At 40.5% G+C, this 12,122-nt stretch overlaps 1 protein-coding gene across 1 annotated transcript in view; it reads right to left on the reverse strand.

Annotated features, from left to right (window-relative positions):
* Positions 1 to 1,293: 1,293 nt before the first annotated feature.
* Positions 1,294 to 12,122, reverse strand: part of LOC132835198 (uncharacterized) — a 58,688-nt gene continuing 47,859 nt past the window's right edge. Inside the window, exons 9-13 of the mRNA XM_060854562.1 lie at positions 8,324 to 8,358; positions 7,295 to 7,376; positions 6,378 to 6,443; positions 3,415 to 3,564; positions 1,294 to 3,176 (exon numbers count right to left, since the gene is read on the reverse strand). Coding sequence (XP_060710545.1) covers positions 3,045 to 3,176; positions 3,415 to 3,564; positions 6,378 to 6,443; positions 7,295 to 7,376; positions 8,324 to 8,358 — 465 coding nt within the window. The 3' untranslated portion in view covers positions 1,294 to 3,044. The remainder of the gene's footprint in view (positions 3,177 to 3,414; positions 3,565 to 6,377; positions 6,444 to 7,294; positions 7,377 to 8,323; positions 8,359 to 12,122) is intronic.

Consider the following 12,122-nt stretch of genomic DNA (forward strand, 5'->3'; position numbering starts at 1 on the left):
TTTTAAAGCTTTCAGCAGCCACTGGGATTTCTAAGAGAGTGAGCTTTGGCCCAACCACCTCTACATTCCCAAAAACATTTACCATAGCTAGACCGTGCCCAAAACTCCCAACACACCCCAGGAAAGGGGCCATGATCTTATTTTTCAGCATTAAAGAGAAACTTTACTTCTGACTGTGGTGCAGGTAAATCCCAGGCTCAATCCCTCTGACCTGTGCTATACTCAGCCAAACCCTCTGCTCCAGACCACCAGGGTGAATGACCCTCCAGGCTACGCCAGAATTCTCCAATCATTAAAGGATAAATCCCCAGGATACAGTTGCCAGCAATCCAGTGGAAAAACCAATCAATGGGTGGGAGAAAAACTTACCTTACAACAATTTGGTTATATCTAAAATAAGTTAATTGGCACTCAAAATTCATCCAGTCAATTATTTATCATACTGCAATGTCAATCCTTTAACAACGTTGAGCATCTTACTTCAGACTTTTTTTTGGACACTAAAGTAATGCTGCTATTTTTCCATTTCTCTTTTGTATCCAAGATTTGTACCTGGGTACTTGTACCTAAAATGGTGCCATTAAAAGACAGCCATTGTAAAAACATATTACTGTACTCCTCTACTTAGAGGTGACATAAGAGGATATTCTATTCACCTGTACAGTTTATAAAACACATTCTTTAACCTCTAATGGAATCCTGCCAGCAAGTGTGCAAAATGTCTTCAAGCGGTTAAGAGGTCAACAGGTCTTTAGAGAAAAAGGTGTTGCCCAATCCAGTAACCTTGGGCAGCACATGGTTACATAGAACTTCAACTGTGGAGTCAACTGTATTTTGCTTAACAAAATGAAGTACGAAATTCCTGATTGGAAGTTTGTGATCACAGAGTTCACAAACAGTTAAAGTGATAAACTGGTTGAGACAAATAGTGATCATTCAGGATCAGTGTGGCTGGACAGCTAATTTGTTATGCCCAACGATGCCAGCAGTACGGGTTGAATTCCTGTACCAGCTGAGATTACCATGAAGGTCCCTCCTTCCCAACTATGCCTGAGGTAAGATGACCCTTAAGTTAAATCACCACCAGCCTTCCCTCTCAAGAGAGCGCAACCCTATAGTTACCTGGGACTACAGCGGTTTTAACCTCCTTTACAGTAGACCAATCTCTAATGCTCTCAGTTTCCCATAATCAAGACTCTTAAAACTGTCAAGTGTTCATAAAATGCTTCCTATTTAATAAATCTATGTGCAATAGTAAGAACTTCAAACATTATTCTTGGAATTACTCTTTATTACAGCGAGATTCAACATTTGACAGTTTATAGCATCAGATTTGGTTGATTAAACCTTTGATAACTTGTAGTCAAGGCAAAGTATAGAAGTAGCATATTCAATCTAAAGTGACTCTAATAAAAGTAATCATGACTCAAGTTCCATTTACAACCATATAGAATTGGCAGACAGACAGATACGTTGAGTGCTGAGGCCAAAGGCAACTCAAACCTTATATTACTTCCAACTTTCTCCTCAAGGTTAGCAGAGCAACTTTAAAATGATGTTGTGTCAAACTTTGAGCTTAAGTGATCAAGCTTATCATTTGTTGTTCCAAACAACATTCTCCCCAGGTGTTTTAAGGAGAGAACTTTCTTCATCCTTTGATTTGAACTGACCAACCAGATTCAATGTAATGCTAATATTTCTTATCTAAATCTCAATCCTGTCCTATGTGAACAGATAGCCTCATCTTGTTCACCTACAACCATGTCTGAAACTAATCGGTTTCAAAAAAAAACAGAACTTTCTGGGATTACCAGAATACATTTGGAAAAGTTAGACTTTGAGACTTGATATGGTCAAGGCTCGTGATGTCATTGGCACCAATTGGTTAGTTGGCTTAAAAAGATAAACTTAGCAATTGTAGAGTGACAGATAAGGTTCACAATAACAGAAGGAACTATTAACTATTCTGATGTGTACAGCTACATGGCTTCTGTAAGGATAATATGAAAATTATGTAGGTTTTCATAGGAGTAACAATAGCTTATTAGTCAATATAGAGAAGGATTCTGGTATAATTTGGGGATTAAAATTATTGTATATGTTGTGTTTTGCAGAGCAAACAAACTATTAGCATACAGTTTTCAAAAGCTAGTGGACAGGTACAAAAGTAAATTTATACAAGAATGTTGGCCTTTGTATTCCAGCCTTCCCAAGAATAGATGTTGTGTGACAGTCATACAAACCTTAGACTCCACTTAAAAGACTGCATTTTGTTCTGGAACTTTGAATCTTAGGAAGATCAACTACTGATGGAGTACAGTACAGAAAAAACACCTTTCTCCACAGATCTTTCTTCAAACATGCCCAGGTCAGGGGACAGCATGGATTAGAAAGTAAACTTGTAAACTCTTCCTTTGGAGAAACTTCATAGGAGAGCCACTTCATTCATAAACTATCATTACTTTTCAGTATTAAGTGTGTGTGTGTGTGTGTGTTAAGGTTTGTTTTTGAGCTGCTTTGAATCATTTTAAATATCCCAATTAAAAAAGGTGTTTTATTTGATCCAATCAGATAGATCATTTAAACTAGGTAGACAATCAGAAGGATAAGTTATTAAAGCAAGATTACATTAGATGCCAGGAAATTGTTCCATGCAACAGGATACAGAATACTATTTCACATGAGCTAACAAGCCAGTTGTAACATTTGATTTTGCAGTCCTTTTGGGTAATCATGCACTGTTTTATCTTTAGGTAACCTTGCACAGACTGCATTTTTTTCTAACTGCTCACTACACATGTATGTTTAGAAACTTACAAATTTCAATACAAGAATACACTCCAGCTTATAGGAAACAATTTATCTAATTTCATGCTTTTAAACATTCCTCTGAAGTTCCAAAGAGTTGATTGGATAATGTTAAAGACGGACTTGCACTAAATCATAAAACACCATATGACAAGGGAACCACACAATGATACTGAAATTAAAAATTGTACACTCCCTCTCCCCCAACACCTAAGTCCCTTCAAATCATACTGTAACTATGCAGTCTTTTGTTTCCACCTCCACTTCTCCACGAGCGGCTTTCTCCTTTCGCAAAGGTTCTTCATGTTTTTTATGCTGAACTCGGTCAGTCGGAACCATCTTGGAAACAGCCTTTCGAAGAAGAAATGCTACACAAACAAACAGTTTTAAAAACAAAAACAAACTTAATCAGGATAAACAAACATCTGGTTCCAACACAATTATCACTCCTACTCCCTCCATTGACACAAACAATATACAGCACCCTCTACTTGTGAAAACAGCAGGTCATCTTATGTTTCAAAGACTGGAGCATGTGCATCTGTGTATGCGCGCCAACTGGCCTTCCATGCTGAGGCACACTGCTGCTATTAATGTAGCATTTACCTGGAGGGCATGGGACAAGCAGCCATTTGTCTTCTCTGTTAGTCCAACAGTATTCAGAGCTTCCCGGGCATAGTCATCAGCTTTTTTCACAAAAAGATTGGGTTCTTGATCATGCGTCAAGTTGGTAGAGACCAGGAGAGGCAACACAGACTAAAAAAAAAAGTTAGTTGTAGCCATACATTTGAACATACAAATTAGGATTGTTGCATATTTCTTCCTTAATTCTGTTAAGATCTATCACTTCAGATTTTTTCCCCTCATTTATAATCTAAAAACTTGCTTAATCCTGATCCATCCTCCAGTTCTTCAAAATTGGTTATCTCGGCATTCCTCCAATTGTCTTGTGCATCCTGACATTTTCCTCACTTTTCAATCGCTAGTCAAGTAAGTGTCATCTTCAAAAGAGGACAGCACAGTGGCTCAATGGTCAGCACTGCTGCCTCACAGCAGCAGGATCCCAGGCTTTAGTTGTCTGAAAGGGAAATGTCGGTGTGTGGTTTACATATTCTCCGTGTCTGCATGGGTTTCCGCTGGTTTCCTCCCACATTCCAAAAATATGCAGGTTGGTAGATTAGTCTTGCTAGGTTGCCCATGGTGTCCAGGAACATACAGGCTAGACAGGGTTATATAGGGTAGAGGGGTCTGTCTGGGTGCACCACTCTTCAGAGAATTGGTGTGGACTGGATAAGCTGACTGGTCTGCCTCCACACTGTAGGGATTCTACAAAGTCAAGCTTTCAAAATCTTCCTCTTTAAACGAAGCTTTTGGTCACCTGACAATAGTTCCTCCCAAGTACTGCATTTGGTAAAGTTCAGACAGAGTGCATTGGGATGTGTTATTATTAGGTGCTGTACAAAAATACATGGTGACACTTAATTCATGATCACATTAAAAATTTCAGCGCCCAGTAACCTCAAGGTATGATGTGCATTCGATCAAACATAAGCACCATTTGCAGTGTTCATTACGCACACATGGACTGGATAAAAAGGGAACATTTATATTGTGGAGACATTCCCAAACATTGACAAGTTATTTTGAAGAAAGAATCATTGCTAACCAAGCAAACATGTCATTGCCACAATATATTCAATTCAATAAATGACCAGTTGATCTAATTTTGGTAGTATTACCCAAATGAAAACTGTTGGCCAGGCCAAGGAAAATTACCCACCTCCCTATAAAGGTGACAAACTGAATAGACGATGAACCTCCAGTTTAAACACGTCATCTGAAAGTAGTCAGAGCTCTGAGTGTTCTGAAATTGATTCACATGGGCATCATTGCCTAGACCAATATTTATTCTAATTCTCAGCTGCCCCTAAAAAAGGTAGTGGTGAGCTGCCCTTTGGAACTGCTGCAGTCCTCAGGGTGTAGATGTTTTGCGAGGGATATTAGGAAGGAAGTTCCAAAATTTTGACCCAGCAAAAAAAGAAGACAAAAAAATGATGACGGAGTTCCAGATCAGGATAGTGTGTGATTTGAAGATGTTGCAGGTGATCGTGTATTTGGTGACCTCATCCTTCTACTTTAGAGAGATCACAGGTTTGGAAGCTGCTGTTGAGGGAGGCTTGGTAGTTTATGCTTGGAAATTCAGAACATAAATAGCTCAGAATCAACCCAACTGGTCTGTCAGTAGTCACGCTCTACACAAAAAAAAAGAGAGTTTCTTCCCAGCCAAATTCACCTAACCATAACAGCATATCAACCTAATGCTGTCAGAGACTTTCCTCCTAAACATTCAAGGTAGATAATAACTCAAGTCTAGTCAACCAGCTAATTCCACATCTCAAAGCCCATCATGGTCATTCCCTCGAACTCCTTTCCTCTTTCTGTCTGAAAGGGGCCAGAAACCCACAAGTATCAAGCTTGCGATACCAGACTCAAAGATGTTAACTGTCTCCACAAATGGTGCCAGACCTGCAGAATTTCTAACATTTTGTTTGTTTCAGATTTCCATTTTACAGTATTTTCCTTTTATTCCCATAAATATCTAGCCCAATTTGCTATTTGCCATATGAGCCCTGGCAGATGCCATCACTAGGTTCTGGATTAGTGTGGTGCTGGAAAAGCACAGCAGTTCAGGCAGCATCCGAGGAGCAGGAAAAGCGAGTTTTCGGACAAAAGCCCTTAAATCAGGAATAGAGCCAATTGTTTTTGCCTAGGTGCTATCACTAGACTATTTGAGTGCCATAAACAAAGAACTTGCATTATAGGTTATAGCCTTGGTGAATTTAGGATGTTTCAAAGTGCTTTATGGCCAACTGATTATTTTTGAAGGTGTAGACACTGGTAATGAAAGAAAATATAGCCATCAATTTTCAGATAGCAAGTTCCCACAAACAGCAAGATAAATTACCAGATATCCTTGGTTACCAATAATATTTTGGGGTTAAGTATTGTCCAGAATATCCGGGAGAATTCCCCTGCTTTTTCCAAAAGTAGGTGATAAAGTTTTATGAGCAACCTGGAGGGCAGACTGTGTTCTAATTCTCACCTGGAAGAGACCATCTCAAGAACTACACTGGATTGTAGGTGAAATAAAGAATTCAGTTCTTCAAAATGAAGCTCAAAACCACAACCTTCTAATGTTCACGCAATGCCATCAGCTCAAAATAAATTAGGTGAAGCGCCTCTGACTAACATCATTTGACTAATGATATCAAAGTGTCAGCAACTACTTTTCTCATTAGCTTATCATATTTATATGTATCCTCTTGGATTATGAACTGTTCTACAATTCTCAACTTACCTTGTTGAAAAAAAATCACACATCACCAGTTTATAGTCCAAACAGGTGTATTTGAAAATACAAGCTATCTGATGAAGGAGCAGCACATTGAAAGCTTGTAATCTCAAATAAACCTATTGGACTATAACCCGGTGTTGCGATTTTCAACTTTGTCCACCCAGTCCAACACCAGCACCTCTACATTATCTTACCTTGTTTTTTTTTGTCATACCTGTACAATAATCCCGTTTGGCCTGTACTCTGCATTCAATGCTTGAGAAAAGAAGTCAACAAAGGCCTATGTGAGAAAGAGAAATGAAATCACAGTCTGAAGCACCCATTTATCTATGCTATGGTCCTGTGGCCCTCTTCATCTGTTGTACAGAACATTTAACGCATAATAAACCTTTAAAATCTCTGGTCTGAGTCCATCTTAAGAATGCCAGGGAGAGATTGTGCAAATTCACTGGAATCTGGAACAATGGACTTCAGTGAGAGACTGGAAGAGTCCGGATTATTCACCAGAGAACGCAGACAAGGATAAAGGCAGAATTTGCTGAGGTATCAAGTTAAGACAGTAATCAAAGAAAAATTGTTTACACTGGCAGACAGATTGATAACCAGGGGTAAAAAGATAGGTGTCAAGAAAGTCAGATGAGACAAAAACATTAAATACAGGTTAGTGTGATTTGGAACCATGGAGGGAGGTTGACTTCAAAAGAAAAAAAAAGAGTGTGACTTGGACAGGGAACCTTTTTCAAAGCTATGAGAAAAGGAACAGGTGGACTAGGACAAATTGGAAAACTCTTTCAAGACCCAGCATTTGGATTGAATAGGCTTTTTATATTCTTAAATTTTATGAGTCTAATTCAATGATATCTTTACTGAACAAAAACAATTATAACCACTGATTTACAGCACACTTTCAAAGTGGGGAACATTCGCTGAGCCACTAGAGTAGTCTGTCAGGCATCAGTTTCACATATCATCCAAAGAACAGCACATTTTAATAATATACTCATCTGTACCAGGACATCAGCGCACATTAATTTCTCCAGTCTCTGCAGCAAGAATCTATCAAGTAATTTTGTTACTCATAAGGCAAAAGAACTTCCAGAGACTGTTAAAAAAAATAATATTACAAAATACCTTAGTAGCTGAATACATGGTGATAAGTGGATGTGGGTGAGCCCCAGCTTCTGAAGAAATGTTGATGATGATGCCTTTTTTCCTGTCAAGTTCAAAATACATAAAGATTAGACAGCTTTTAAGACTTAAGTTTTAAGACTCATGGTAGGACAGAGATTAGAGAGGAGAAAAGATTTGAGGTGAAATCAATTAGGGTACAGACAGGAGCTGGGGGTGGAGTTTAACCTTGCAGTCAAAGACTGTCTCCAAAAAGTGCAATACTCCTTTAATACTGCACTGGAAGTTACACTTTAGAGCTCACCACTGGGAAACATTGAATCCTGGGAAGAGATTTAAGGATGTTGCCAGGACTGGAAGAATTTGAATTACAGGGAGAGTAAATAGCCTGGGGCAATTTCCCCTGGAGCATTGGAGGCTAAGGGTTGACCTTGAGGTTTATAAAAATCATGAGGGGCATAGGGTGAACAGCTAAAAGGTCTTTTTCCCCCCAGGGAAGGGAGTTCAAAACTAGAGGGCAAAGGTTTACAGTGAGAGAGGGAAAGATTTTTAAAAAAAGACCTGAGGGGCTACTTTTTTGAAAACCGCAGGGGGTGGTGTGTATGGAATGAGTTGCCAGAGAAAGTGGTCGAAGCGTGTATAATTACAAAATTTAAAAGGCATCTGGATGAATACATGTATAGGAAGAGTTTAGAGGAACATTGGCTAAATGGAACTAGATCAATTTAGGATGATGAGTTGGTCCGAAAAGGTCTGTTCTGTGCTCTGTAACTATGACAAAGTGGTAGTGAATGGAAGCCATCCAAATGGTGCGCCAACTTTTTCTGGCAATTAGAAATTCAAATCCTGGAATGCAAACAGATTGAAAAAAAGAATTTTAACAAGTGGTTCAATTTGCTTTGATCTCATCACATGAAACTGATGTGATCAATTACAAGTATTAAAACACATCAAATTGAACATCTATCTCCACATCAAGCCCGTGATTACATTTTATAATGTAGTTTTTGAAGTAAAAAGCTGCTGCTATACCTTTTCAATAGTTGAGGCAAGACAATTTTCGTCATCTAGCAGAGAGGAGAATACAAATTTGAAATTACACAAAGAAACGAGACATTATATTCTATGAACACCACACTTACATTAACCAGTCTACAAGTGTTGAAAACCATGATTTCAAAATGGCCTCCTAGTGTTTATTGTATTATTTTGCTGTTCTAAGTGACCTAAGAGAAAATAATTTAGGGAGGGAATTGCAGAACAGTGATGGGATGTAGGAAGAGCTGAAGATTACAGAGACAAGGAGAGACTAAGCCATAATGGGAATTATAGACAAGGAAGGAATAGTAAGAATTAAGGCATTACTGGACTAGGCCAGGATGATCATAGAACAGCACAGGCCCTTTGGCCCACAGTGCTGTGCTAAGCATTTATCTTTATCCATAATCAACCTAACCTACATACCCCTCAAAGTTTGGAGAAGATTTGTAGCTTGAGTGCTCATTGTTGTGGTTCTGTTCGCCGAGCTGGGAATTTGTGTTGCAGACGTTTCGTCCCCTGTCCCGGTGACATCCTCAGTGCTTGGGAGCCTCCTTGAAGCGCTTCTGTGATCTTTCCTCCGGCATTTATAGTGATTTGTATCTGCCGCTTCCGGTTGTCCGTTCCAGCTGTCCGCTGCAGTGGCTGGTATATTGGGTCCAAGTCAATGTGATTATTGATTGATTGAATCTGTGGATGAGTGCCATGCCTCTAGGAATTCCCTGGCTGTTCTCTGTTTGGCTTGTCCTACAATAGTGGTGTTGTCCCAGTCAAACTCATGTTGCTTGTCATCTGCGTGTGTGGCTACTAATGATAGCTGGTCGTGTCGTTTTGTGGCTAGTTGGTGTTCATGGATGCGGATCAATAGCCGTCTTCCTGTTTGTCCTATGTAGTGTTTTGTGCAGTCCTTGCATGGGACTTTGTACACTACATTGGTTTTGCTCATGTTGGGTATCGGGTCCATCGTTCTGGTGAGTTGATGTCTGAGAGTAGCTCTTGGTTTGTGTGCTGTTATGAGTCCAAGTGGTTGCAGTATTCTGACTGTCAGTTCAGAAATGTTTTTGATGTATGGTAGTGTGGCTAGTCCTTTGGGTTGTTCCGTTGTCTTTCCCAGAGGCATCAGTTGATGATATTGTGGGGGGATTCGTTTTTGGCGAATACATTCTATAGGTGTTCTTCCTCTTTTTGCAGTTCTGGTGTACTGCAGTGTGTTGTAGCCCTTTTGAACAGTGTCTTAATGCAACTTTGTGTGTGTTGGAGTGGTTGCTTTTGTATTTTAGGACTTGGTCTGTGCGTGGCTTTCTTGTACACCTTTGTGGTGAATTCTCCATTAGCTGTTCTCTGTACCATCACGTCTAGAAATGGGAGTTGGTTGTCCTTTTCTTCCCCTCTAGTGAATCGGATTCCTGTGAGTGTGGCGTTGATGATCCGGTGTGTGTTCTCTATTTCTGTGTTTTTAATGATTACAAAGGTATCATCTGACCCAGAGTTTGGGTTGAATTTGCAGTAAGACTGTTTGTTCTAACCTTTGCATTACCACTTCTGCTAAGAGTCCAGAGATGGGTGAGCCCATGGGTGTGCCGTTGATTTGTTCATATATTTGGTTGTTGAATGCGAAGGGTGTTGTGAGGCACAGGTCCAGTAGTTCGAGTATGCAGTCTTTGTTGATAGGTTCCCTGTCTTGTTGTCTGTTCTGTATGTCCAGCAGGTTGGCTATTGTTTCTCTGGCTAGGGTTTTGTCGATAGAATGAGACCACAGTTTCTTCCTTGTCTATGTGTATATTTCTGATGATGTTCAAGAATTCCTGTGTTGACTGTATAGTGTGTCTGGATCCACTGATCGGGTGTTTCAGTTTCTGCTGCAGTTCTTTAGCCAGTTTGTGTGATGGTGTCCCTGGTAGTGATACTATGGGTCTGAGTGGGATGTCTGGTTTGTGCACTTTAGGTAGTCCATAGAATCTGGGGGGTGTTGTTGCTTTCAGGTTTCATTCTCTGTAGGTCAAACTTGGTTATCTGTCCATTTTTTTTGTAGGTTCCTGTGTTGTTTATCCTATTGGTGAGCTGTGGGGTGGGGTCAAACTCCCTCTTTTGGTAGGTGTTGGTATCTGCAAGTAGTTGTTGTGCTTTTTGGATGTACTCTGCTTTGTCCAGGATGACTGTCATTCTGCCTTTGCCTGCTGTTGCATGATTATGTTCTTATCATTTCTTAGTGCTTCCCTCTCCTTGGTTTGAGGTTATGTGTTTGTCGTTTCCTTATTATCAGGGGTATGATACTTTGTCTCACTGTTTGTTTTGTCTCTGTCAGTCCATTGTTTTTGGAGTGTGCATTCTAGTGCTGCTAGGAAGTCTGCTGTCTTGGTGTCCCTGTGGTTGTAGTGGAGTCCCTTGGCCAGTATTGTTCTTTCATTGTCTGTGAGCTGTCTGTGGGAGAGGTTTCTAACCCAGGAGTGTGTTATGGTGTCCTCTCTGTTGTTAGTTTGGCCATTTTTTTTTTCTTAGTGGCATTTTTTCGTGGTGTCTGTGGTCCTGTTCTGTCCTATGGTGATGGCCTGTTCTATGGTCCGGGTCCATTCCTGATTGGCCGCTTTTGAAATTAACGACTTTCGGTGTGCAATTTGTCTGTATTTGTGTAGTCTGTGTGCATCTGTAATCATTACCTGGATCATCCTGAATCCGTTCTATCTGGCAGTGTCCCTGGCTTGTTGACTGGTGGTCTGTGGGTTGTTGACTGGTGGTCTGTATCCGATTCTTTCGGCATTCGTGCAGGAACCGGAGTTGTTCGTATGTGGCGCTTAGGCAGTTGGCACAGGATTCCCATTTCCTGGCTTGTCTTAGCATCTCTCGCCCATAGGTGTTCGAAGTTTGGGAGAAGATTTGTAGCTCGGGTGCTCATTGTGGTTGTGCTCGCCAAGCTGGGAATGTATGTGGCAGATGTTTTGTCCCCTGTCTAGGTGACATCCTCAGCACACACATACAGACAAGGAATTGCACTGACACACACACACACACACTCTACTGGACCTGTGCCTCACAACACACTTCGCATTCAACAACCAAATATATGAACAAATCAATGGCACACCCGTGGGCTCACCCATCTCTGGACTCTTAGCAGAAGTGGTAATGCAAAGGTTAGAACAAACAAACAAACAGTCTTACCACAAATTCAACCCAAACTCCGGGTCAGATATGTAGATGACACTTTTGTAATCATTAAAAACACAGAAATAGAGAACACACACCGGATCATCAACGCCACACTCACAGGAATCCGATTCACTAGAGAGGAAGAAAAGGACAACCAGCTCCCATTCCTAGATGTGATGGTACAGAGAACACCAAAACGGAGAATTCATCACAAAGGTATACAGGAAAGCCACACACACACACACACACATCAAGTCCTAAACTACAGAAGCAACCACCCCAACACACACAAAAGAAGTTGCATTAAGATACTATTCAAAAAGGGCTACAATATACTGCAGTACACCAGAACTGCAAAAAAAAAGGAGGAAGAAGAACACCTATACAATGTATTCACCAAAAACGGATACCCCCGCAATTTCATCAACAGATGCCTCAGGGAAAGACAACGGAATGAGGCCATGCTGCAACCCAAAGGACTAGCCATACTACCATACATCAAAAACATTTCTGAACTGACAGCCAGAATACTGCAACCACTAGGACTCATAACAGCACACAAGCCAACAGCCACTCTCAGACAACAACTCACCAGGGCGAAGGACCTGATACCCAGCATGAGCAAAACCAATGTAGTGTACAAAAT

The sequence above is a fragment of the Hemiscyllium ocellatum genome, chromosome 44, assembly GCF_020745735.1.
Source record: "Hemiscyllium ocellatum isolate sHemOce1 chromosome 44, sHemOce1.pat.X.cur, whole genome shotgun sequence".
Lineage (NCBI taxonomy): Eukaryota > Metazoa > Chordata > Chondrichthyes > Orectolobiformes > Hemiscylliidae > Hemiscyllium > Hemiscyllium ocellatum.